This window comes from Egretta garzetta, unplaced genomic scaffold, assembly GCF_000687185.1.
Source record: "Egretta garzetta isolate BGI_Z169 unplaced genomic scaffold, ASM68718v1 scaffold378, whole genome shotgun sequence".
NCBI lineage: Eukaryota > Metazoa > Chordata > Aves > Pelecaniformes > Ardeidae > Egretta > Egretta garzetta.
The window spans coordinates 259,973-287,831 of record NW_009260597.1 but is presented as its reverse complement, the minus strand read 5'-3'; the positions used below and the strand labels follow the sequence as shown (position 1 = coordinate 287,831).

General features: G+C 44.2%; 1 protein-coding gene across 2 annotated transcripts; it reads left to right on the top strand.

Moving 5' to 3' along the window:
* The first annotated feature begins 175 nt into the window (after nt 1–175).
* Nucleotides 176–27,859, top strand: G3BP2 (G3BP stress granule assembly factor 2). 2 transcript variants are annotated; one of them, XM_009644726.2, is made up of 12 exons: nt 176–331; nt 6,000–6,118; nt 10,753–10,834; nt 11,882–12,055; nt 12,949–13,039; nt 14,009–14,111; nt 15,613–15,793; nt 16,770–16,868; nt 23,518–23,620; nt 26,218–26,346; nt 26,540–26,658; nt 27,476–27,859. In XM_009644726.2, the coding sequence occupies exons 1-12, from the start codon at nt 233–235 to the stop codon at nt 27,746–27,748; spliced, it is 1,572 nt and encodes a 523-aa protein (XP_009643021.2). In that variant the 5' UTR covers nt 176–232; the 3' UTR covers nt 27,749–27,859. The 2 variants fall into 2 exon arrangements, with proteins under 2 accessions (XP_009643021.2, XP_009643022.2); XM_009644727.2 differs by lacking the exon at nt 16,770–16,868 and having other exon boundaries at nt 178–331.

Below are 27,859 nucleotides of genomic sequence, written 5' to 3'. Positions count from 1 at the left end.
CGGAGGCGTCTGGGCTTCGGCGTGTGCAGGATGCAGCGTCCTCAGCCCCGGCTGTGCTGCAGAGGCAGCCTTGGCTTCCCGGCCCCGGTCAGGGAGCCCTGCGTTTCTCCTACGAATTGGCACTGCGATGGCATCACTGGCTGCAAGATCTCTCCCAGCTCTGCGGACCTCGCCTCTCTCCACTTCCTCCTTCCCCGGAGGCAACCTGAGCTGCTCTGTTTTCACACGTAACATGGCTGAAGTTGTTGCGGGCACCTTTTATTCTGCAGATCTGGATGCCTTGAGTAGATCTTCTCCGAGCTTCTCCCGTTTGTCTTCTGAGCTGAGCTTGGTGCGTTCTCAGGCTTTTGCTCCCCCTAACCTCGGAGAGCTAAAATAGAGGTCATTGCGCTTCCAGTGTGGGTGCACAGGAGTGTCCCCCCGACAAAGCTTTTAAATCCCTCGGGTAGCTGGGTGACCCTCGGGTAGCTGGGTGACCCTCGGGTAGTTGGGTGACCCCCTTGAGCTTCGTGCCAGGCGCTGCTACGGGAAAGAGCTAACACAGTGGAGAATGAGAGAATATGCGATGATTGTTTGACTTTGCCCAGAAAGACTTAGTCACGTAGGTTTTGTTAGTGTGGCCTTCCGTGTGGGTTTGGCGATTCCCGAACCCTTTGTATGTTCTAGACTTCGCAAATTCAGCGTGCAAGCGTTCTGCTTTGCTATAGAACGAATTGTAAAGTTACCCAAGGTATTTTTGAACTGCTGAGAAATGGGGTAAGTTATTGTGTTCCTTGCTCAGTTCTTGCGCAGGTAAGGCTACTTACACGCAACCTGTATGTTTAAAGCCAGCACAGTATTCCTTGGTCTGTAATGGGATGGAGGAGGAGGAGGGGGAAGATATCCTCTCTTAGTAAGCATTTATTTTTTGTATAAAGCGCTCTCTGTTGTCTCAGATATCTCAGGGTTGGGTTGTTTTGTGGGTTTTTTTTCATTTCTCTTATGGACACTTTTAACTAGGGAGTAATAGCAGAATGAAGATCAGTAACCAACTTACAAGAAATGGTTACTCTGCAGCCTAGGCCGTGCCATCCTACCTAGTGCTTCGTGGCAGACTTTATGGGAAGTGATATGGAGCAAGCACTGCTTTGTATGCCCAGGCTCCTGAGGGCAGTATAGCTGTGTTGTCATGGCATCGCCAGTGGGTATGGGGTTTGGCAACTTCAACTTCTGAGCAGCAAAGGTGGCGTTAGTGACAAACCTATTGCTTTAGCTTCTGGCGTTAATTTATCATTAACGAGGCATTCTGTGTCCATTGTGATTGTAAGTATGCCTACAGGGCCATACCTGCCCTAGGAAAGCCTTCTCATTCTTAAGGATTCCTTCTTCTTGTGGCCTCCAGTAGCTTGGGTGCAAGAGGCACGGTTTGGAATGTTCTTGTAGTGTTCTAATTGGCAGATGTGGGCTCGCCGTGTGGAATTATGATCTGCATCCTGTGGTTTTTTTCATTAGCAGAATGTAATCTTTTCTGTGATAGCTGGCTTAAACTGAAGAGAAAACAGAATGAGCAGACCATGCAGCCTACTTATCCACTGGTGTCCTTATGAATGAGATATTTTCCTTTATGGAACTGAGGTTTCAAATTATACATCTACTATCACACTTAAAGAATACTTTACAGTGCTGAAAAGATGCTGAGGAAGCACGGTATCTTAATGCACAGCATTGAATTTGAGTACTTACTGTAGCAGTTGTGACACTGGATGTCATTTCTTTTGAGAGAATTTGACAAATGAAGAACGCGTTGCAACTCAAGGAACATGTGAAAAGATTAATATGTCAGACTAATAGGTATATCTGGTGAGATACGGGAAGGAAGGCCCTGAACCTGGCATTGGGTGGTGACAGAGAGAGAGATGCGGAGGCTTCCCCAGGAGGGGTGGTGCCCTTGGCTATTGTTATTGCTATTCGGGCGGGTGTTAGCTCTTTTGGATGGTGCAGCTTAACTGCCCGGAAGATGGTCCCCTATAGGAGTCATGTGCATAAAATACAGGATGCTCTTAAGCTCCTCTCAATAAAAAAAAAAAAGCCAAATGCAACCCTGCAGGACAGCTTGATTAGAAAGAACTGCATGCCTTGGGGCTCAGCCAATTCAGATTGTAGCGGATTAGGTAAAGGCAATCATAAAGTAAAGGGATTCTGGTAGATTTTACAGGTTTGCTGGCCCTTACTGCAGATGGAGGGTGATCTGAGCGCTTACCTCGCAGAGCATGAAAGAGAGAAGGTGGTTTCAGTACTGAACTGGCTTGTTTGGGACTCTCGATTGCTCTTTCAATATTTTTTCATTTCAGCCAATGCTTATTTCACCTTACCATGGAGTACCCGCCAGCCTTTGCAGGGCTGTATTACAGGTGCCAGCTGGACTCTCAGTTTTTTAGCTTCATTCAAGGTGTGGCTGCTCACACAGTATGTTGCACTAGTGGGATCTCAGAGTCACGCTTATGGATTGCGGTAGCGGGCACGCTCTTTAAGGCATTATTTACTGTCTATGGTAGGAAATGCAGTTTAAAAACGAGCATCTGAATTTACAAGAAACCCGTCCAAGATAGTGGAAGCTGCTCTCCTCTTCCCTTCTGTTGTCCCTCGGCTCCTGTGGTGTGGGAAACGGTACAGTGCCCCTTGTGTCTTTGCTTTGCGCGTGGAGCGTCTTTCTGATTCGCAAGAGCATTTTGCCCAATTTTATTTCCAGTTTAAGTGGCATATTCAAATCTGATCAGTGACTGGGATACGAATTGCAGACTTGTGAATTTAAGAACAGGCCACGCTGTTGCAGGTTGATGCAAAACTGGAGCTCGATGTCTGCGTGCCTTTAGTCGTGGACGAATTGTTCTATGGAAGAGTTATTCAGAGGATGAAATTTGCTTGTCAATAAATTAAAATATTTTACTTGCTCATAGCTTTTTAGTAAAACAAATGGTGAGGCCTGCATCTCCCTCCCAAAGCTTAAAGGTTTGTCTTGATGGAGGTTACCTGCAAGTTCAGATGACGCTTTCTTGACTTCCTGTCAGAACTCAGTTCAGCTTGCTTTTTTTTTTGAAGTAGAATTGGTGAAGCATCCAGGCAGCCTCACTGTTGTTGGTCTGTCTTGAAACCGGATGGTGATGGCTTTGAACTACCTCTTGCACAACCGAAGACTCTGTGCCGAAGTTTATTCTCTGGATACTTAAGTTTGAGCATGTATGCCGCCATTCTGTAGCTCAGTCATCGCCTTGGGTAACTTAGTGCCTTGCCGCAAGTGACTAGTCACACTTCTTTTTGTCTATGGATAAGGGAAATGATAATGAGAAAGCTTTCATATATTTTAGGAAAAAAAGGCTTCTCTAATATGAGAGCTGCTTATCAAGCAAGATGCATGCCAGTGAATGCTCTGGGTGGTCAATGCATAGTGGCCTTCAGTACTTCTTCAGAAAGAAATTGCTGCTGCCCTCCTGTGCAAAAGGATGGGTGATAGTTTGGGGGGTTTTTTTCTTTCTGTTTACTTGAAGAAGTGACAAACACAGTTTAAGAAATAAAGTTTTATGTATAAAGATGATTACAGGCTGAATGGCTTTGCGCGCTGTTAATTCAGTGTGGACTTGAGAAATTATAGTAGCCGTTGGTTCCCAAGTACTTCAGCACGATTGTCCTAACGTGAGCTATATCTCATCCTTTTAGCCCTTCACAGTTTGATCTCTTCGCACAGGCTAACTTCTTGCTTTATTTGTCACGGTTGTCATTTGTTATCCCGGGCCATCGAAAGATGTTTTTTCCAGAGCTGAGGATAGTCTGTAATAATCTCGTACCAGAATCTAACAGAACGTAGCTGGGATGTTGTCACAAAGTTGAATGGATGTTACTGTTTATTTCAGCACTGCCCTGCAGTTGCACTCGGTGTTGCTTTTTGGAGGAAAATATCCTTTCTGCTTTTGCTCATTTGCTTATCTTTGCACGCAAGTAACAAACCATTCCTGTCTGTGCTAACTTTCCCATTGTTTTTGTTTTCTTGAGAGAAGTGACCACGGAAATAATTCCAGATAGGAACTCAGTTGTTTGAGGTAATGGTGACAACCTCATCCAGTACCACGTGTAGGCTTACGTTGCTGTTAAGCTGTTCTGAACTTGAGCCATGCCCATTGAAGCTGCAAGAAGTATTGCGCTGGTGCGTGAGGATGTTCCTTCAGTTTTGGAGTCCGGTCCCTTGGGTGGGTGCCTCTGGGTCCCTTACCTCTGAGCCTTGTCTGGAGAGGAAAGAGATTCCATGTTTGCTTTAGTCCTCCAGCTTGCGAGCCTATTATGAAATACACTGCGCCGCTTCCGGTTCTCCTTTGTTCAAGAATGCCCTGCAAATCCAGTGTGCCTTCCAGGTAGCACAGGAATCGGAAGTACTGAACAGGGTGGAAATTAAATCTTGTTGATTAATCGTTAGGTCAGCTTGATGCAGGCAGGATTACCTGTGGACGAGCAGCAGTTGCATGGCTGTTCGTGTTACCCTGTCTGTGTAGGTTATGGCTTTTATCAATGTGCGTGATGGAGGGGAGTTCTTTAACAACACAGGTGCACCATAAAGAAACTAGCAGATAAATTTATTTGATTTCTGGTGTTCGCCATCTCAGCTTCAGTATTTTGTTTCTGGCTAGTATGTACGTGAGTGCTTCCAGCATTAAGTTCTCATTAAGACACTTTCCCAACGGCTGCTCAGGCTGATCTAAGAATGTGGCTCGTTTTATTCCGGTGAGAAGAGTGCCCAGATCCCTCTTTCTCAGCTGCTTTTCCTTGACTCTTGAGTATGTGCTGATGAAAACTGGAAAAATAGCTTTTATAGCATATGTGTATTGATGGGCCTTCCATTAGTGCCTGGTGAAATGTGGAAATACCGTTCTTTGTTTGGACTATTTAAATTGTTGATGACGATGCTGTGGGGTTTGGCTTAAATTTCACTGCTGCCTTTACCTCCAAACCCCTTGGGCCTGCTAAGACTCAGGTCCTTGACTTTAAGGAGGTGCTATACTAACTGAGACACATGGAGATTTTAATCTTCTTAAAACTTCTTTTCATGGCACCCATGCTGATAGCGAGGAGTACCTGCATTTTTGTTTTACTGCCTTTTAATGACTTGGAGACCTGAACAGCTCATTAAGCCTCTGCTACCCACACTGAGACCTCTGAAAAGATAATGAAAGGAAATAACACTGAGACAGGTGAAGAATTGTACTGAGACATCCTGTAAAATGCTGTGATTCTGTGGTGTAAATCAATAGTACTGTCACTTGAAATAGGGACAGAGGTGGACGGTACTCGTCTCTCTGAGCACATAAACAAACTTCTGTTTCAAGTCGTTAGGGAAGAATTGGCTGTGTGCGATCATGGCGCACTTGCCTTTCTCAGATTTTCTGAAGGGTTTCGGTGGCCTTTCCTGAAATAGCACAGCTGCCAATGAAGAAAAGATCTAGTGTGATACAGATCTGATGTAGCGTAATGACTTGTCACAGATTATTATGTTTTGTACCCAGAGGCATTTTCAGTGTTCCTCATGGTATGCCAGCAATTTGTTAACATACGTACTTTGCTTATTGCTGTATTCATAAGAATGTGTGTTGGCTATGATTTGCTTTTTAATAGATTGTTTAAAAAAAAAAATTTTGAAGCTCCATCCTTGTGTATTCTCACAAGTACTTGTGGTGAAGATCGTATGACCAATTTTGTGTTCATCATCTGCTTGTGAGGCAGGGCAGCTCCTTGTTCTTTTAAGGTTGGTTTATAAGTAAAATACTCATGTCCGTGCCATTGCTGTAGTATGAGTCGTGTTAGGAAAATCCCCAAATTGCTCAGATTTTGTTTCTTTGGAGGTTCCCACTTTGAACATGCACAGAGCTCAAGCCTTTGATGTCCCTTGGTTTTGTGTCTGATTATCAAAATTACTTCCCCTGAAGTTGCGGTATATAGGGCTGTCTTCAAACTAACGTGAATATTTTTAATTACAGCATTTGACACTGTGTACCAAAGAAATGGTGATGGAGAAGCCAAGTCCCCTGCTCGTAGGGCGGGAGTTCGTGAGACAGTACTACACTCTGCTAAATAAAGCTCCTGACTTCTTGCACAGGTAACGCTTTCACGCGCAAAGTGACTGATGTTTTTCAACGGAAGTGTGTACTGTTTATTATAAATCATATAAACGTTAATTTCTGAGTGTGGGAGGAAATGGACCTGGCTAATCTGGGGGCTTTTGGAAAAGTATTTCATCTTACTGAAAGCTCCTTACGCTCTAGAACCAAGTCAGATTGTATGGATGTATGGCATGTTATCAAGGTATTTCCTGTGTGGAAAAGCGAGCTGTTTCTCAGCTGATAAAATGGTAATATGGACACATTTCAGAAATACTTTTCTAAAAATACAGAAAAGAAAAAGAATGGAAATGGCAGAGGAGGCACTTGCATTTAGTACCAAAGAGAAGCATGCCAATTATTTCAGTCTATCATATTTTGCACTCCCTCTGAGAAGTTTTTATCGAGATTATGATTGGAAATTTAAGTATAAATGTCATGGCCTGGACAAGGTAGGCGGAAAATACAGTAGTTTGTTTTTTTTTTTAACCTGTGTCCACTATTTAAGTGGTACTCTGTGTTTTTTTCTTCTCCCCCCCCTCACCTTTTTTTTTTATTCCTTCTTTTTCTGGATTTGATTGGCTACATACAGCTTGTCCCTTAAGATTATTTTGCATTTCCACATTTGGGCTTAGAGCAGCATGGACTTGTAATAAATAAAGGTGAAAGTATATTTGCCAGAGTATAAAAAGAAAAAAAAGCAGTCACTGCTTGGGTCGGTCTTGTCTCAGAACTTGGCATAAGGTTGATGGCGAAGAGTTTGACTGTTTGATTAAGCACAAATGAGAGGTCTCAGATGGCTTACCTAAGAATTCAGTCTTTTGAGTAATGCCACTTTTCAGCTATAGCTTTGAGGTGGGGAAAAGGAATGGTATAATTTCTACTTAAATCACTGAACCCCTGCGGAACCATGTTGTTTTCTTTGTTTGCATCTGTTTTTAAGGTGTCGGAGCAGTGTATTCCAGGCTTTCCTAATCTATGTTTAGTAATCTAACAGAAGTTAAAAGCAGGTTTTTTAGCAATTGCAGAATTTTTCCTTGCCCTCAAAACTTTGATAAATGAGTCAGATCAGATGAAGAGCTGGACAAGGCTGTCCGTGTAACACATGGATACCTGATATACAAACTGGCAGCTCGTTCTGACCCGAGAACCGCGTTCCTTAGGTACGTATCGTGCCTGGGTGTTTTCCTCAGGTGGCCTAGGAAAGGACCTCTTGCCTTGGAGTTAGCTTTGGAGGCACCTCTTAGGCAGGTCTGTCGCCAGTTAGCATCTTGTCCATATCCATAACTGTACGTTGCCTGTAAAGGTCAGGCAGTTGAAACTCTTCTAAGAGACTTAGAAAGGGTATGGCTATACCAGTTTTTCAAGTCAACGATTATGTTATAGAATCTTAGAATCATTCAGGTTGGAAAAGACCTTTAAGATCATCAAGTCCAACCATGAACCTAGCACTACCAAGCCCACCGCTAAACCGTGTCCCTAAGCACATCGTCTGCCCGGCCATTAAATCCCTCCAGGGATGGGGACTCCACCAGTTCCCTGGGCAGCCCATTCCAGTGCTTGACAACCTTTTCAGGAAAGAAATTTTTCCTAATGTCCAATCTAAACCTGCCCTGGCATGACTTGAGGTCATTTCCTCTTCTCCTGTTGCTTGTGTCACTTGGCAGAAGACACCGACTGCCACCTGGCTACAGCCTCCTTTCAGGTAGCTGTAGAGGGCGATGTCTCCCCTCAGCCCCCTCTGCTCCAGGCTGAACCCCCCCAGCTCCCCCAGCCGCTCCCCAGCAGCCTGGGGCTCCAGACCCCTCCCCAGCTCCGCTGCCCTTCTCTGGACACGCTCCAGCCCCCCCAGGTCCTTTGGGGAGGGAGGGGCCCAACCCTGACCCCAGCACTCGAGGGGCGGCCCCCCCAGTGCCCAGCACAGGGGCACAGTCCCTGCCCTGCTCCTGCTGGCCACACCACTCCTGATACAAGCCAGGATGCTGTTGGCCCTCTTGGCCACCTGGGCACCCTGCTGGCTCCTATCCAGCCCCCCCTTGACCAACCCCCCCAGGGCCTTTTCCGCCGGGCAGCTTTCCAGCCCCTCTGCCCCACGCCTGGAGCGCTGCCTGGGGTTGTGGTGACCCCAGGGCAGGACCCGGCCCTTGGCCTTGTTGACCCTCACCCAATTGGGCTGGGCCCATGGATCCAGCCTGGCCAGGTCCCCCTGCAGAGCCCCCTCCCCCCTAGCAGATCCACACTCCCACCCAGCTCGGTGTCATCTGCAAACTGACTGAGGGTGCCCTCCATCCCCTCGCCCAGGTCATTGATAAAGCTATTAAACAGAACCGGCCCTAGAACTGAGCCCTGGGGGACACCGCTTGTGACCGGCATTTCTGTTCTTTGGCCCCACCTTGTTTGTGAGTGATGCTCTTCTGAGAGGGTATCTTATCTTCCTCTTTCTCTTGCTGTTAGTCTGAATGACTTGCTCTGCCATGAAAGATTTGGGTTTTCATAGCTTCCTAGATGCGTGACATGCTCCTTTTTGCAACAGTAAGGGAGTTTGGACAGCAAGTATTAAAGTTACTGGTTTATCCTACTAAAAGCTTGAGTAGAGCACCGAGCATCCTGTCGCTAGTCATTATCCAAAGCTTATCCAGGGGTTACAGGTAAGCAGAGATCAGTTTGCCCTCTAAACGGGTGTTACTGAGCGTAGTTTGCATGCCTGTTGCACTTCAGGTGAATTTATATGGCTTTACTGGCCCCTTAACTGAAAATCTATAGTTCCATATAATTGGGGACTAAACGTTTACTCCTTTCCTGATCCGCAGTTCCCACTTGTTAGGTTTTCTGCCTACCAAAGAGTTTGAACAGTTCTTTAAAAGCAAAATAAAACTCTTGGTCCCCCTGTGAAAACACTTAGTAAGACGTGCTGACTGTCAGAGGGCTTACTTTGGAATTGAGACAGTGAAAAGACGTTTTCCTATCCGCTTGTGCGCTGCTTCAGCTGAACAACTGGTTTTCCTTGCTGTTAAGAAGTGCTGGACCACGCTCAGAAACGTAGTTATGCAGTTGGTACCAAAGAAAGCAATCTAATATTTCCCGGACTCTTTTCTGGATGTAGTCACGGGAGTTAACATCTTGGGTTGGTATTTTCAGGAAAGTGGAACTGGAAAGAGTTTCTAGGTTTAGTAGGATAAACCAAGAAATGGCAAATGTGGAAGTTGTAGTGTTTAATTTTGTATCTTAACACTGCCCCTTTGCATTGGCTTGTAAACTACAGAGAAATGTTCTTTGTCCTTGCTAATCTGTGTGACAGTTTATAGAAGTAGTTAATGACAATTTTATTTCGTATATACCATACAAAGCGGGGTAATAACGGTATCTTATAGAAGTAGGGCAAGTGTTAGCATTCAGACCTCATGGCAATCGCTCCCAGGGCAAAACATGCTTCTAAATAAAAAAGTGTGTTACGATGGTTTTCTCTCGATCTATTCATTTAAATGTACAGAAAATATTAAGCATTGGTCACAGGCTTTATAAGATGGCACTAAAAATCCAAAACAAAACTTAGACTATTCTAGGCTCAAAATTTTGAAGTGGAATGGAAGAGCAAAAAGATCTCTGACATGTCACAAAAATAATGGAAGCAAGTGTACGTACATTAGTTATAAAAATATGAGCTTTTGCAATCCAGTCCAGAAGCTGGGTCAAGAAAGGGTCTTAGGGTTTGTTTTTCTTGGAGCGGTCGAGAGGTTTGTGCTGTTCACAAGACCAAAACCACAACTGCTACTTGCTGGGTAGCGTAAGTATGGAATAGTAGTTTTGTGTCAACAGTTATACAGTGGAGGCTGCTGTAAGCGGTGATTCCAGAATTGTACACAGTGATGCAATTAAGGCAAATGAAATACTGTTTGCTGCCTGCCTGCAAGAAGCGCAGAGAGAACGCTGCTTTGGGGCTACATCTAGTACTGAATTCATCCCTTGGTGCGGCAGCAGTAGAATGCAGTTTTGTTTGGCCTTCTTTGATTTGCTGGTTTTTTACACTTGGATTTCAGACAGCATTTCTTCTGGGAACTTTGTGTTCAGCTGGGGTGCCTCGGAAGAATCTGGTCTTTTCTAAGACTTTGGAGGTTTGTAGTGAGCACTTCAGCCATTGCTTCTGAGAAAGCTGAGGTGTGAAATAACAGCCACGTACGGCAGAGAGACAGGATAGATGTGGAGGTGGGTTGGCTGGTCAGACAAGTTGTCTGTGCAGTCTGAACCCAAGACAGAATCCCTCGCTGTTGCCCGAAGCTTTGAAGAGAACAGGGGTTCTGAGGAGAGGCAGGTGGGTTGTGCTCCCTAGGCTAGCGCCGTGTCTGGGTAGCAAGGCTTTGACGCAGGCAGATGATTTTGAGGTTGGGGAACCTCCAAGCCAAAATGGAAGCAAGTGAAAGGTTGAGGTTGATTTAGGAGCTTGCAAACTGAAATACTGAATATTAAGCTTGTTTGTTCCTGTATTCTTGAAGCCTTGGAACTGGAAAATATATCTTGATTTGCTGTCTGTGCTGAAGTTCCTGATGCATTGAGCTGTATAACTCTCAGCTAAAATACTTGTTAGACTTGGTTTTATTTTTTCACTGCTCTGACCTTTACATCTCTTCACTTGCAGGTTTTATGGCAGGAATTCTTCTTATGTCCATGGAGGACTGGATGCCAGTGGGAAACCACAAGAAGCAGTGTATGGGCAAGCTGTGCGTATCAAAATCAGTAGTCCTCATTAATGTTCAGAACTTGCTTGTATAAATCAGTCTTTTACTTTACCAATTTCTTTGACTTTCTTACCTGGTAAATAACATTGTGATATTGCCTCCTGTTCAGCAGCAGATAGGGATTTGTTGGGTTGAGTCTTTTTTGTTTGATTGTTGCTGCTTTTACTGTGGGTTGTGTTTGATTCATCAGCTTTGCATCTGGAGCACAGAAAATATATTTAGGATGGGAAACAAAATCAAGAGGACCTGTTAGACTTGTGCTATTGATGTATCTTATTTCAGTTAGAAGTGGTTCCGTGGAAAGGGGACTTGGATCTTTGTGAGTTACATGGAATTCTGTATATTACCAAATTCTTCCACAAGTGGAGTTTTCTTCAAGTGGAAGACAACTTCTGAAGAAGCAACCTAAGTCCAAGAAACACAAGTTTTCCCTTTGGTTGTAGCTCTTTATCAGAATAATGCCTGTCACATAGGAGCATCTGTTCGTGTGGTAGCCACGTCTTTCAGCAATGTGGCTTTTAGCCCGGGGCAGGTTTGGTTTCTTCTCCTTTCACCAGCAGAACCTGATTTGGCGGCACAAAACTCTTGGCAGTGCAGATGTTACCCCCTCCTGTGACGTTTGAGTACTTTGTGGATGCGTAGAGGTTTGGGTTTTTTTGTTTGGGGGGTGATGTGCAATTTGTTTGGGGTTTTTTTTAAACACCAGGTAAATCCTGTCCCTCTCACAGGCCTGTTAAAAAATGAAAGCCTTAAAATGGGTCATATGTTGTATTACACCTGGAAAAACTGGACAGTAAGTTGTACGCTATTCAGCTACCCTGGGAAGTAGGTGAATCCTGGTGGAAAACGTCTGAATAAAAGTTAAATGAGCTCAGGTAGACTGTTCTCAGTGAAAGACACCTCTTGGTTCCTGTATTCACCTTTTGAGCTTCAGTGGGGTGCTTTTGTGTGAGTTCAGACTCGGGTATTTAAAAGGTGTAAAGCTCCGTACAAACTCAGTGTAGCTAAAATGTAACTCTCTATTTCTAGGAGATACACAAGAAAGTGATGTCATTACAGTTCAGCGAATGCCACACCAAGATTCGTCATGTGGATGCTCACGCTACCCTGAGTGATGGGGTGGTTGTGCAAGTAATGGGAGAGCTGTCAAACAACGGGCAGCCGATGAGGAAGTTCATGCAGACTTTTGTGCTTGCTCCAGAAGTAAGTATATGTAAGATGGTGTTTAACTTCAAATAATGGTGATGAAAACCTGACCTGTAGCTACAATTTGTCATATTGGGGCAAAAAATATGATCTGGCTTGTAGAGCCTGGCCCGAAGGCTATCATTAAGCATGTCACAGTACGCGAGTGCAGAGAAACAGGTGTATTGGACCCGTCCTGAGCTGTTTTATTTTCTTAGACTTGAGGTATGGGAGCAGTAATACAAAGCAAATTGGAGCTTGCATTTGGGAGCCATCATTGGCACAAATAAATAAAAAAAGTAACGTTCAGCTCTGCCGATCAAGTCTCTAGTGTAGTTTTGTACTTTCTTTCAGGTCTGCTGGCAAATGTGAGTATGGGTTGACGCTGTGCAAGTTACTGCTCAAATTTAGCTCTTAGTGAGAGCACAGGAGTGTGAGGGTAGAGGGTGTCTTGTGTTCTTGCTACTTCTCTCCCCCCGCTTCATCACAAACTGTTGTGTGGTTGGTGATTAATGTTTTAGAGTCTTGTTGAATTTCTCGGTTCTTGCCCTATGCAATGCTATAATCATACAGTCACCCTGTGAAAGTTCCTTCTGTTTTTTTATTGTAAAGCTGTTGTAATAGGAAAACTCAAATTCCTTGATAAAACCAAGGGACTTCAGTTAGAACCTATGGTTGCCATGGCTTAGCAAAACTGGTTTTTTTCTGCTTGAAACTCCCTTTTTCAGTTGGGCAGAAGTTACCGTTCAATTGTTTGCATAGAGAAGGGACACCGCTTGGAAAATGGCTTTAGTGAAATAGTCCTATTCCAAAATGTTGGTGTGTACCCCAAAGCTTATATCTCAAATTCATCCTGCTGCTGACTGCTAATATACCGTATATGCAAAAAAATGCACGTTGCTCTTTTACAGGGTTCTGTTCCAAACAAGTTTTATGTCCATAATGATATCTTCAGATATGAAGATGAAGTATTTGGGGATTCAGAAGGAGAACTTGATGAAGGTGAGCAGAACTGTACATGCCGAGTTTGGCTTGTTCTTGTTCTTGTAGCGTGTGTGCAGAGCTTTTGGAAGCGTGTGGAGGAGATGGAGAGGCGCAAGCTGTATTGCATTCTCGTGGAGCATAGTGATTTGGGAGGGGGCTGAGGCGGGTAGCGTAGGTTATGTTGCCAGAACTGTCTGCTGGTCCAGAACATTCTGTAAAATGAAGGTCGTAGAGTAGTCCCTTATTCCGTGAAGGGCTGAACTGGCTCAGGGTTGGTGAGGCTTGGCAGAGAATGGAAATAATGAGCGCTAGTACTTTTGCTGCCACTAGTTTCATCAGGTAGACTTGATTTCTCCGATCAGTCGAATTTTTAGGTGAAGTGATTAGAAGAAAAAAATCTTAATTGGCTTTTCAAACGTGACATGGAGTTCACTTCCATATCATCATCACATTCAGTAATCTGTTTCTATTCAGGGGCTGAACTTGACCTGGGTGATTTTTTTCTCCTCTGTTCACTGAGGCAAAGCAAATCAGAGCACAGCCAGGATGTACGTGCATGTGTTCATTGGATAATTTCTGGAATTTTTTCATCTCAGTTCCGTGGAACAAAGCATCTTAGGCAATCATCCTTGCATTTGAGGTTAATCTTCCTAGTTTTAGGTACTGAGATTCATGAGCTAATAGTGCAATCTTTCTCTTTTACTGCCAACATATGAAAGGCATCTGCTGCTTTGAAAGACCCTTGAACCCTCCTCCCAGAACTTCCTAGCAGCAATATGTCTCTAGTTTCTCCTTTTTGTGAAAATAGTAAGAAACAAAGCCTCTTGAGCGAGCGGAAGGGTCTTCTGTCTTTTCTTGCAGCTAATTTTGCCTTACTTTGTTGATGAAGCTTTATTTTGATTGCTACTAGTTTAATAAGCTTTTATTTTAAGTGTGGTTTGTGTACGCTTTCAGAGATGTTTAAGGAAGTTTTTCTTGTTGTGTCAGAGTCTGAGGAAGAGGTGGAAGAGGAGCAGGAGGAAAGACAACCATCACCTGAACCTGTGCAAGAGAATGCGAGCAGTACTTACTATGAAAACCATCCTGTAACGTAAGAAGTCCCTTTTATTATATGAAGTTGCTTTTTTAATAAAAAGGACAGAATTGCTTTGGCTTTGGATTCAATTGGTTTGATTTAACAGATAGTTTAGGAAACGGCACTGAACTTGGTAGGGATATGTGTTAGGTTACTGGTACACTATTTTGAAACATTGCTTCTTGAAGGGAGAGAGGAGTGGGGGATGTTCTTACGTTTGTTAGTTATTTTCACTTCTGGTTTCCAGTGTGAGGTGAAAATGTTTTGTTTATGTACGTACTTAATGGAGTCTTTGTTATATAAACAGTGAGTTGATACAATGTAACTTATGTGAACAGATGGGTCAACAAAGGGGTGGTTGGTGATATGTTACTCCTCAAATTTGGGTAGCACTTGAAACTGAGGGGAAGGTCTACTTCTCCAGAAATTGCTGTACAGCTGTAGTGGAAGAATAGGTCTCTCTCCTCAGTGTCTTAAAACCTAAACAAGATTTAGAAAAAAAAAGTTTCTTTATGTTTCTATAAGAAAAAATGCATTTTATTAAAAAACAAATAAACAAAACGCACCCACAAACACAAAGAAACAAACACCACCAAACCCCGTGCTTTTCTGAAACGTAGGAGTGCCTTTTAATGGGCCAGAAATGACTTCCTGGTTTCCTTGTAAAAAAAAAAAAAAATTTACGACATCACTAGCTGATGTCTGTTCAGTGCATCAGCAATAATGCTAAACGCTGGTCACATAATGCTTTTCATGAGAAATCTTACGGAAGAGGGGAGTCTGCTGGAATTCAGGCAGTGACTTGCTCGAGAGAACGCAGGAAGGTTTTGATGCCTAAAAGCATTAAGTGAGGTGTTGGTTTTGGGTTACTGTGCCGCTTGGAAAGAAGTGGTAAAGGCAGCATTCATCAGGTAGTCACTTAGGCATATGCTAACCTGTGGCTCGCTGCACAGGCGGAACTGTTTGGAATTTGGTAAGCTTTTGGGGTGGGAAGAAGAACTTGAAGAGGGAAGTGAAGAACTTCAGATCCCTTACATTTTGAACACACGGAGTAGAGAAGGAATGGCATGCGATCTTTGGTGAACAAGACTCACAACTTGTGTGGCATTTTTGTAAATAAGTTGTGGGTTGAATTCCGAAATTGGCTTCATTGATGTGTATAGCGTAATCTTCCATTGGTCTCTCACTGCGCTTCTATTCTTTTAGGAGCAGCAGTTCTTGAGTTTCGCGCCTATTCCTTAAAGGGTTTATACGTCTTGTATGTGTGTGATTTCCAGAGTCTCTGCAGAGAATTGTAAAGCATGTCTTTGCTTCAGCATGAGTAAAATCTGGCTTTGTATGCAACTACAGGGGAACAGCTTAACTTCTCATAGTATTGTATATGTAGGTACCATATGGTAGCAACTGGAAACAGAATGATCTTTTTAATAGCAGCCATTACCATAGCATAGCTTATAAAAAGTCATAAAATACAAAGCAAGTGGTAAGCTGCATAAAATGCATTTGATTATTGTAGCAATGGGATAGAGGAGGCGCTAGAAGAATCGTCTCATGAACCTGAGCCGGAACTGGAATCTGAAACAAAAACCGAGGAGCTGAAAGCTGAAGTAGAAGAGAAGACCCTTGAGGAGCTAGAAGAGAAGTCTCCATCTCCACCTCCTGTAGAACCTGTTTCACTACCACAAGAACCACCCAAGGTTAGTTAAAAGTCATATCTGTGCTTCTAGGTGCAGATGGTAAACCGGCAGATTTGGTTTTGAACGTAGTCTTTTTGAGTGGCCAAACTGGCACCTCTTTTCAGTGTCATCCTGTATGAACAGCTAGACTTGAACCTTGAACTTGTAAAAATGCAAAGCTTCACTAAAAAAGGAAAGAATGTTTATTTTTTAGTAGACTGCTCAAGTCACCTATTGTAAATTTAATGCTGTGCTTGTAAAGTGTGTGTGTGTGGTTTTTTGCATGTGTAAACCTTTTTAAATGTGGAGTTAGCGTGTTAAGATAACTCCTCAAGCTACCACCAACAAATACCTCATACAATGGGAACCACTGCTCTTCCTTGAAAAAAGCCATAATGCATTGACACGTGCAAAATTGCTGGCAGTATAGGTTCAAAATCGATACGGGGGCATTGACTGGCTCCCGTAGAGGCAGGATGCCTAATCTGAAAAACCACCGTGCGCACTGTGCGTCATCTGGTATGGTTACACTGAAGTAGTTTGAAAGAGATGGGAGGAACCGGTGAAAGCTGGAGAGAGGTCATTTTCTAGCTCCAGCGTGTCTCCCGTACTTTTTTTTTTTTCAATTCTTTTTCTCTTTTTCCATTTTTACTTCTAACTTCTGGCATCCACTTTCTTTCTTTGTGTAGAAGACAACGCTACAGGGTTTTCAGTCCTAGGTTTGGTTACATCATGGAAAGCAGTGATCTGGGGATGCTGAGGGAACTGGGCTCGCTCATGTAGCAGTAGTGGGCACAGTACACACTTGCTCCACGCCGTTGGAGTCCACAGGCAGCTAGAACTGCAAATCCTTCTGTATCTTCGTTGTAATGCTTGCACGACAATTATTTAATAGTCGGATGTGAACCGAAAGTATATTTTCAGCAGACAAGTTTCCCTGTAGGAATGTCAGTGGTTTGCCATGATTAGTAGCCTAGGTTTGTTGCATTTCCTGCAGGCTTTCTCTTGGGCTTCAGTGACCAGTAAAAACCTGCCTCCTAGTGGTACTGTTTCTTCCTCTGGAATTCCACCCCATGTTAAAGCACCAGTCTCACAGGTAACCCATCTGTGAACGCCTTGGATTGTCTCATTACTTCTGCAAACTGCTTCAGTTTTTTAAATTAACAGATCAATTTGTTTGACTTAAATTGCGCAAATTAATTGTGTCTTAAATGTTAATGCACTCACCTTCTTGTCGCAAGCGAAGTCACGTACACGTAACAGGTGTAACTTTGGGTGATGGTGATGTTAAAATCTGTTCATGTGGACACAGGAAGTCACTACTGAAATTTTTTTGACCTATCTTAATGGGATACGGTTTAGTTTACAAGGGGAAAAACCAAACCAAACAAAAAAAAATGGCTCCCCACAAAATGGCAGTTTTCTAAAGTGTGTTTGAAAGGGGTATTTCATTGGCGGCAGTAACAAGGGATAGCACCGTTTCCGAGAAGGTGCAAGATGGCCTTGTAAGGCTAACGTCTACAGAAGTACGCTGGGTTTCGTTATCCATTTATAGTTCACTTTTCGCAGAACCCTGTACCAACTTATGACTGTGTGAGGAATGGAAGGTTTCACATTTCCTTGCCGGGACAATGATATCTTCCCATTCCTAGGTTGAGGAGGGGAAAGGGAAAAGGAAGTTTGACCGGGTGATAGCTCATGTCCTGCACATGCCAAGCTGGTGTGAGACGGTCTGAGACTCTCAGTTCAGCTGCCTCCATGTGTACAGAAATCCTCAAAACAGAAAATGGGGGCTTTAACCTCTTTTGCTGACGCTGCGTACCAAAGCACTGTATGTTGTCGTAGCTCATGTCCAACCTTTTTAGAAGACTGCAATTTTTAGTAGAGCGGCTGGGTTATTGCAGCTGTTGGTTTTGCACTGGTTTCTTCTCTGCTTTTTACTGACAGGATTGCCTTTCAGACAAATGCGTGTTAAAAAAAATGTGTGTTAGCCCGGAGTGTGGATATGGGGGGGGGGGGGGGGGGGGGGGAAAACCCCAACAACAAAACCCAAACACCTTGTATGGTGCTGCTTCTGGTCTGACAGGGCTGTCATGGAAATCGGATAATGGCTATGTAATGAGTTGGGAAGCCTGTCTGTCTTCATCAGCTTCAAGAGGGCTTTGAGCATTTAGGTGGTATTCGAGCCATAAAAACTGTGGTTTTTCTAGCACAGAATAGATTTTCCTTATGCAAAAGCAAAATTGGTTTTGATTTAGTTGCAGTAGAGAGGGTGGATTTTTGTTACATGGCTGCAAAAATCATTTAACGTGATGTATGCAAGAGAGCACAATGTAGCTTATGGGTGTCTCCTTAAACTCTTTGTGTTGCCTCTGCAGCTTGTCGTGCTAGCTTCACTAAAAAAGGAAAGAATGTTTATTTTTTAGTAGACTGCTCAAGTCACCTATTGTAAATTTAATGCTGTGCTTGTAAAGTGTGTGTGTGTGGTTTTTTGCATGTGTAAACCTTTTTAAATGTGGAGTTAGCGTGTTAAGATAACTCCTCAAGCTACCACCAACAAATACCTCATACAATGGGAACCACTGCTCTTCCTTGAAAAAAGCCATAATGCATTGACACGTGCAAAATTGCTGGCAGTATAGGTTCAAAATCGATACGGGGGCATTGACTGGCTCCCGTAGAGGCAGGATGCCTAATCTGAAAAACCACCGTGCGCACTGTGCGTCATCTGGTATGGTTACACTGAAGTAGTTTGAAAGAGATGGGAGGAACCGGTGAAAGCTGGAGAGAGGTCATTTTCTAGCTCCAGCGTGTCTCCCGTACTTTTTTTTTTTTCAATTCTTTTTCTCTTTTTCCATTTTTACTTCTAACTTCTGGCATCCACTTTCTTTCTTTGTGTAGAAGACAACGCTACAGGGTTTTCAGTCCTAGGTTTGGTTACATCATGGAAAGCAGTGATCTGGGGATGCTGAGGGAACTGGGCTCGCTCATGTAGCAGTAGTGGGCACAGTACACACTTGCTCCACGCCGTTGGAGTCCACAGGCAGCTAGAACTGCAAATCCTTCTGTATCTTCGTTGTAATGCTTGCACGACAATTATTTAATAGTCGGATGTGAACCGAAAGTATATTTTCAGCAGACAAGTTTCCCTGTAGGAATGTCAGTGGTTTGCCATGATTAGTAGCCTAGGTTTGTTGCATTTCCTGCAGGCTTTCTCTTGGGCTTCAGTGACCAGTAAAAACCTGCCTCCTAGTGGTACTGTTTCTTCCTCTGGAATTCCACCCCATGTTAAAGCACCAGTCTCACAGGTAACCCATCTGTGAACGCCTTGGATTGTCTCATTACTTCTGCAAACTGCTTCAGTTTTTTAAATTAACAGATCAATTTGTTTGACTTAAATTGCGCAAATTAATTGTGTCTTAAATGTTAATGCACTCACCTTCTTGTCGCAAGCGAAGTCACGTACACGTAACAGGTGTAACTTTGGGTGATGGTGATGTTAAAATCTGTTCATGTGGACACAGGAAGTCACTACTGAAATTTTTTTGACCTATCTTAATGGGATACGGTTTAGTTTACAAGGGGAAAAACCAAACCAAACAAAAAAAAATGGCTCCCCACAAAATGGCAGTTTTCTAAAGTGTGTTTGAAAGGGGTATTTCATTGGCGGCAGTAACAAGGGATAGCACCGTTTCCGAGAAGGTGCAAGATGGCCTTGTAAGGCTAACGTCTACAGAAGTACGCTGGGTTTCGTTATCCATTTATAGTTCACTTTTCGCAGAACCCTGTACCAACTTATGACTGTGTGAGGAATGGAAGGTTTCACATTTCCTTGCCGGGACAATGATATCTTCCCATTCCTAGGTTGAGGAGGGGAAAGGGAAAAGGAAGTTTGACCGGGTGATAGCTCATGTCCTGCACATGCCAAGCTGGTGTGAGACGGTCTGAGACTCTCAGTTCAGCTGCCTCCATGTGTACAGAAATCCTCAAAACAGAAAATGGGGGCTTTAACCTCTTTTGCTGACGCTGCGTACCAAAGCACTGTATGTTGTCGTAGCTCATGTCCAACCTTTTTAGAAGACTGCAATTTTTAGTAGAGCGGCTGGGGTATTGCAGCTGTTGGTTTTGCACTGGTTTCTTCTCTGCTTTTTACTGACAGGATTGCCTTTCAGACAAATGCGTGTTAAAAAAAATGTGTGTTAAAAACCCCCAAAAAAACCCCGGGGCGGGGGGGGGGGGGGAAAAACCCAACAACAATCAAACACCTTGTATGGTGCTGCTTCTGGGCTGCCAGGGCTGTCATGGAAATCGGATAATGGCTATGTAATGAGTTGGGAAGCCTGTCTGTCTTCATCAGCTTCAAGAGGGCTTTGAGCATTTAGGTGGTATTCGAGCCATAAAAACTGTGGTTTTTCTAGCACAGAATAGATTTTCCTTATGCAAAAGCAAAATTGGTCTTGATTTAGTTGCAGTAGAGAGGGTGGATTTTTGTTACATGGCTGCAAAAATCATTTAACGTGATGTATGCAAGAGAGCACAATGTAGCTTATGGGTGTCTCCTTAAACTCTTTGTGTTGCCTCTGCAGCTTGTCGTGCTTTCTGCCTTTTAGATTACTTTTGCTGTGACTTCATGTTTAAGTAGTTCTGTGTGGAAGTTTCTGAATAATACCCAAGTGGCAAGATTTTCAACTCTCAGCTCTCCTGGAGACAGAATTAGTCAGTTCTTAGCTCCTTCTCTTGCACACTTTTCAGACATGGTTTACAGATGGCTGGTAGAAAAGGCACCTGAAGAATTTCTACAAGGGGTTACAGATCAGTAGCAGCTTTTTCCTGTTCTCTTGGATGCATTAATGCTAGACACTGTGCGTGTAAACAAGGACAATAGATTGCACTAGAAGGTGGGTGGCCCCTTTGGGATGCTGTTCTAGCCAGCCTCAGCGACGTTGGAAAGCAGCTGTTAACTGTCCTTCTCATTCCTTTCTCTGCATCACTCCACTTTTCCCCCCATCTTTTATCAAGTGAAAAATATAGCCTCTGTAGCATTAACTCAGAACCCCTCAAAGGACTGCACATGTACTGTTATAAACCAGTTCAGTTGCTGTTCAGTTACAGCTGTGGAGTCAAACAGGTCAGCATTCCTTGCTCATTCTCTTCTTGCGGGAGATAAGAAATGAACCTGCCTTCTCTTTGTAGCGTTTTCAGATATTGCGACCTCCCATTTGCATTGACAGGTCTGCTGTCGTAGGGGTGGCGGGGGCAGGCAGGGTGCTCCCTGACTCTTTTCTTCTGGCTTGGAAGTGATGAGTTCCGGGAAAGATCTGTTTATAGGTGCTGCGTCCTCTCACCACCTTAAATCTGTCCGGACTCTGGATAGACTCTGCCGTAATCTATAGCGCCTCTGTGGAAGTGATCGATGAGTGCCTTCAGTAAGTTTGCGTGGTCCACATTTACCTCAGAGACAGCGTGGTAGCTATCTGAGGTACGCATCTAACCTAGCTGCTGGAATTCAGGTGAGATGATGTGGGGTTTTTTCTTTTGTTTCACGTGAAGAGTGGTTTCGTGTTTATTTGCTTGGCTAGTTGGTTCTTTGCACGCATGCGTTTTGATTGTGGCAGGCATCTCACTCTGGGGAAACTTTTAAGCCTTGTAAGATTTTAAAAATAGAATTGTACCGGCCTTTGGAGCCACCTCTTCCCTTGTTCTTTCTGTCCCATCCTCCCCTCTATCAGGGGCTATTCAGTTCCAAAGTCAGCGAGTAAAGGCTGAGTTGTGGCTGGTTTTGCTTCCCCCCCTGCCAGTAGCGCTGCTGCAGCAGAAAGAGGTCCCTTTCCCTCCCCATGTGAGCTCCTGAAGAGAAGAGACAGTGTCTCCTTTTCCTTAATCGTTCTCAAAGCTCCGTTAGGCCGAGGTTTGTGGCATACTTGGCTCCTGGGCTGAGCCCTCCTTTAGTCGTTGTCTGTTGAAATCCTTATTCTGTGCCTTGCAGTCCACTTTGTGTGCTCTCTGTGAAATGAGAGTTGCAATTAGCTGCTGCTTGGGCTGTAAATGGCAGCCCTTAGCGGGCATCTCGTGGTGCTGCTAATAATTGCAGTGTTTTGGGGGAGCGCAGTTTTGCGCAAGTGCTTTCCTCTTCAGGCATGGCCAGAGCGCGCTGAGGCAGCCGTCCTCCGTAAAAAGGGATGGTACTGATTAGAAAGCAACTAATGAGATTAGCTCTTTGTCGTTTCGGTAGACAGAGAGTATTTGTGTGAATAGATGAGAAGTTCAGTGAAGTACAAAGCAAGTGGGTAAAGTTAACTGTTGTTTGGGATTTAATAGAAGGACATCAGTGACTTAGCAAGTCTTTGCTATGGTTGATGGAAAGACTGAGTGTTTAAGCCTGATAGCTATAAGTATCTAAGAAATGGGGGTCTGAATGTGTGGAGCTTTGCTTTTGAGGTGTAATTTATAATGAAGTAAAGATGTGAATAAAAGGTGGCAGGGGAGCTCCGGTGACCCATGAGGGGAGGTATAATGAAAAGAGATTTAACAGGAAGGCTGATTTTTCTAGCTTATTCTTGGAATTGAGAAAAATGATCCAAGGAATTTTGGAAGGATAAGCTCATGCCTAGCTGGGTAGAGCACAAGGGCTGAATCATTCATTTGGTGCGTAATACCTGCACGTTTCATGTCAAATACGTCTTTTTACCCCTTTGGGTACTGTCTGGCTGGAACCGTCAGTTGTCTTGAGTCCTCTAAGGGAAATAAGGGGCATGGTTAACATAAACTGCTTTGCAGCAGTCTGGGCCTACAGCCATTGCCCTTGTGTTTAATCTTCCTCAGAAGCTACTGTTCTTCTTCATGCTCCTAAGGATAATTTTGTTTTTCTAAGATAAGAACCCAGCACAGCAGCAGCTGCTGGACTGTTGTACAGAAAATGAGATCTTAAAAACAATGGAAATTGCTTCAGTCACCAGCAGGCTGCATGGAAATATTTTTTTTGTTTTCTGTCTCTCTTTCTCAAATTATCTTTAAAAGCGTTTTTTGTTTGCAAAAAACTGAATAGGTGTTCTAGTTCCTAAGAATATGAAGGGTGTAATTTGAGCATCATGGTCTTGACATCGGGAAAGCTGAAGAATATCCTCAGCAGGTAGTGTGTAGAAATTGTCATTTCAGGTGGCTTTATTGTATCAGGAATTCTTAGTACACTTCCGAGAGCTTTTGCTTTGTTCTCCTCTTTCTTTTTGGCAGTTTCCTTATAGTTGTTCTGCGCTCGAGGAAAAGAATCCCTCAGGGACTCGGACAGAAAACGTGATTTGTCCATCTCTTCCTGTTCCTCTCGGACTACCTCCTAATCCGTGAAGCCTAAGCTTGGCATGAGGAAGCTTTGTGGGGTTTTTAGTCAGGTTGAGGGATTCTTGAATAACGGAGCGTTGGGGTCTCAATACCTGGTCAAACATGGAAAATTCACCTTAGCCATGTTTTGGGGAGACGCTCTGATTGAGAGATGTTTGCTTTGCACCTTTTAGCAGAGATAAGTGAACGCTGCAGTCCTGGATTGGTACAGAGGAATTTATAGAGGTGAAAAAAATGTATTCCCAAACACATCGACATGGATGTATATCTTCTGGAGTTCTTTTGTGCATGCCACTTATCTATGTCTTGCGGTGTGGGGGTTTTTTGTCTTGGTGAGTTTTGGGGTTTGGTTTTGTTTTTTTTTTTCACTGGGCCGGTGTTTAAGAGTGTATGTTCTCCTCCTGTTTTAGCCGCGAGTTGAAACTAAACCCGAAGCTCAGTCTCAACCTCCTCGTGTACGTGAACAGCGTCCCAGGGAAAGACCGGGTTTTCCACCCCGAGGACCTCGACCAGGTAACGTGGATCAGCTTGTGTGTCTGCTTGGGACTGGTTAATGAGAGGCGTCTCCTTGACAGGTCTTGTCTGTACCTGTGTTGTATTCAGCTGATAATGTCTGTTCCTACTGCCTTCAGCTAGAAATAGGGGAATACGATTTGGAGTCGAAGCTGGTGATGAGTTATTGCAAAGATTAGGCATTATTTCCAAGCTTCTGTTTTGTTGAAGTGTTTTTTAATAGTCAGGCCACTCGCTTACATGCTCGAGTACTTTTCATGTGGCTTGATGCAGTTCTGAAAAGCTGGTACGGAAATCAGATGCTTTTTTCCATGTGCTCTAATTTTGCTGAACCTTGGAAGTGAGAGCTTTTGAATACCTATTGTTCCTCTTTTGGTTTTTGTCCTGGTTTCAGCTGGGATAGAGTTAGTTTTCCTCCTAGTAGCTGGCGTAGCCCTGTGTTTTGGATTTAGAAAGAGAAGAATGTTGATAACACATCAATGTTTTAGTTGTTGCTAAGTAGAGCTTACAGCAGTCAAGGACTTTCAGCTTCCCCCGCTCTGCCAGGGGCACAAGAAGCTGAGAGGGGGCACAGCCAGGACAGCCGACCCCGACTGCCCAAAAGGGGGTTCAAGACCATACAATGTCATGCCCAGTGTATAAACTGGGGGCAGTTGGGCTGGGGGAGAGTGACCGCTGCTTGGGCACGGGCTGGGCATCGGTCTGCAGGTGGTGAACAATTGCACTGTGCATCACTTATTTTGTATGTTCTTTTTTCCCCACCCTCTGCTGTTTTAGTAAACTGTCTTTATCTCAATCCATGGGGTTTACTTTTTTTTTTCCTGATTCTCTCCATCAGGGAGTGGGGGGAGAGAGAGCGAGCAGCTTCTGGGTGCTCACTTGTCAGCTGGGGTTAGACCACAACATTGTGGAAGAAAACCTTCCCACCATGTCAGCCTCAATCAGTTAATAATTTTATACATAATTTTCCATCTTGGATAATTGTCTAAAATACTGTTCTCAGTTTGGCTGCCTCATGTTTGTCTTAGTTTATGAGCAACCAGCTCTCTGCATTTTCTTGCTCATACAGAGTATCCAAATCCGTAGGGTGGTCTGGCTAGGGAACGTGCACGTTACTTGGCAGTCGTCAGAAGTGGCGGTGAGAGGTAAAAGCCTTCTGAGTTGCGTTCATCAGTCCAGCCTGGTCACTGGGCCAACCTCTGCACAGCGCTGGGCGAAAGCTATCTAGTCAAAGGCCCAGAGTTACAGGCGTTGATCAGTTCATCGTCTTCCCCGCGTCGCGAGTTCTAAGGCGGGGGGTGGTATTTGCGATTATCCTGAAGCGGTGGCGTAAATCCGGCAGGAGCTGGCAGAGCGCTGCCTGCAGAAGTGTTTGAGTCTCAGCGACTGTAAGCGTCTCCACCAACTCTATCTAAAATTGGTTCTAATGAAGATCTTCAGTAAGTGCATACAAAACGGTGGTGCAGCTTGGGCTTAAAAGTGCTTTAGGCTTTGATGGATGCAAGTATATCTTCACGTGGGGACAACTGAAACTGAAAGGATTTAAGGCGCCCAGAAAGAACCGTGACATCTGTTACAGGTTAACATTTCTTGGGGTTTTTAACGTGTCATCTGCAGCAGGGAGCAAAAGCTGCAATTTCTGGCTAAATCAAGTTGCAAATCTGTATTTCTATTACTCTTGGAGGTAATCAAGTCATACAGAAAACATGTAATAGCATGAGTCTTTTAATTCTGATCTTATGCTGGGCAGTAGCAGAGGCAGGGGAGATAAAGCTGAAATCTCAGGTGACCAAATGGTAGAGCTTCAGCCCCACGGTCTTATTTTCCAAGGAAGTCAGCGAGCTGCCTTACCTGCTTAAGGAGACCTTTCCAATGAGCCAGAAAGCTTGCCGCAAACGGGCTTGTAGGGGAAGCTGAGGGAAGGGGGTAAATTTACCTACGCTGTAAATACTGCAGGTACAAAAGGGGTAACTGTGTGCTGCTGTCACACTGCAAGGCAGGTCATGGTTTAGCAGGGAGATACCGGGAGAGATTTGATCTTGCATGCTGCTGAGCGTACTGCTACTTCGGCTGAGCTGGAGAGAACATGAGGAACGCTCGCCTGTATTTGGGACAAAATGGTGGAAGATGAATGCCAGAAGAGGTGACTGGCAAACCTTGTTTTTAGTACGAGTGCCAAAGTAGGTTTACTGGTGTTGTGCTAAGGGATTGATGAAGAGGTGACTTGCATCCAAACCCTTAAAAAGTACATTTTAATAGGTAGTGAGCTCCTCTTCAGTATAATGATTCAGGATATAACAAGAACCTCTTAACTAACTTACCCAGTATGCCAGATGTTTTAGTTAACATGGATTTATTTAACCTAACCGGGGAAACCAGACAAAAAGAAAACAAATACTTTGTGGTAATATCACAAGATTGTCAGGACTATGTAAAGAGGAAGATAGTGTCCTCCCCGCTGTGTCACCGGCACAAGAGCTGAAGGTATGGAATTGTTTGAGTGAACGTGCTTGGTGCTGTTCGTAGATGCGTTCATCCGACTCTACACACATCTTCTAACCTCAGCGGCTCTGCCTTCTCCTTTCTGTTGACAATAGGGAGAGGGGACATGGAACAGAATGAGTCGGATAATCGTCGAATAATTCGCTATCCAGACAGCCACCAGCTCTTTGTTGGGAACTTGCCGCATGACATCGATGAGAGCGAGCTGAAGGAGTTCTTCATGAGTAAGTAGCAATTTCAGCTGTGGAGACTAAGAAGAAAAACTGAGTTGAAAGGTCACCTAACGTGCACTTGGGCCCGGACAGGGGAACTTCTACATGATGTAACACAACAAGTGTTGTCTGGAACAACCCGGGGGGTGGTAGAATTGGCACTGTGGGTTTTGATAACGTGGCTTTTCCCTTGTTTTTTTCCCAGGCTTCGGAAACGTGGTAGAACTTCGCATAAATACTAAAGGAGTGGGAGGAAAACTGCCTAATTTTGGGTTCGTGGTGTTTGACGATTCTGAGCCGGTCCAGCGAATTTTAGTTGCAAAAGTAAGTATTGGCATTGAGTAGCCTTCAAAGGATGGATTGAATGCCTTAAACCCCAAGTAGCGTGGGCCACCCCAGTTTGCGTTGCTGTTGTTTCTAGCGTTCATTCATAAACAACAGTTTATGAACAGCATTAATTCATAAACAACAGTTGTAAGAAAAAACATAGTTTTGGCACGCTCATTCTGTCAGGAGTGTTCTGTAGCTTACAAAAGCCGTGCCAGCCTTCCTCAGACCGTGTCATACCAAATTCAGGTTCTTAGACACCACGTGGAGCTCAACGCTTACTTTTAGAGATCCTTTTAAGCTGAGAGTCGAGTATGTAACCTTTTGAAGTGCGTCGCATGGATCTCTGAATTCTGCATCCTGGGGCTGAGAAACATGAGCAAGGTTATTTGCAGTCGTGACTTGAGGAATTTGAGAGGAGGAAGCAGGAGTTTTCATTTCTAGTATGTGGGAGTGAGACCTGGTAGAGTAATTCTTCAGGAACCCTGAAGTGAATAGGCTAAAAGCCTAAAGCCCTGGAGTGAATAGGCTAAAAGCCTAAAGCGAAGAGGCTAAAGACAACCCTGCTTTTACTTGAGAAAGACATTTTAATTCCTTGCATGCCAAATGAATTTCAAAATGCTGTTCCATTTACCGTAAACCTCTAGGGCTAAGGCTGTGTGCAGCAGGGAACCGTCAACAGTTAACTTTTGTCTCTTGCATGTAAGCGAAGGTAGGCTGAGGCATGCAGCGAACGCAGTGTTTTCGCATGCCTGTATAAACGGACGTTGTGAAATGGTGACTAACGTGTGCCTTGAACACTTTTCCCCGTAAGCCTATTATGTTCCGGGGTGAGGTGCGCTTGAACGTAGAAGAGAAAAAAACAAGAGCCGCTCGTGAAAGAGAGACCCGAGGTGGAGGCGATGATCGTAGGGATATTCGTCGCAATGATAGAGGCCCTGGGGGTCCCCGTGGAATAGTGGGTGGTGGCATGATGCGAGACCGTGACGGAAGAGGACCCCCTCCGAGAGGTGGCATGGCACAGAAACTTGGCTCTGGACGAGGAACCGGGCAAATGGAAGGCCGTTTCACGGGACAGCGTCGCTGACATCTCCACTGTGGGCAGACAGTCTTGGCAGTGGTACATTATCCATCGTGTTTGCATTCTTGTTAATTTTTTTTGGCTTTGGAATGTGACACAGCCCTTCTGATCATTTCT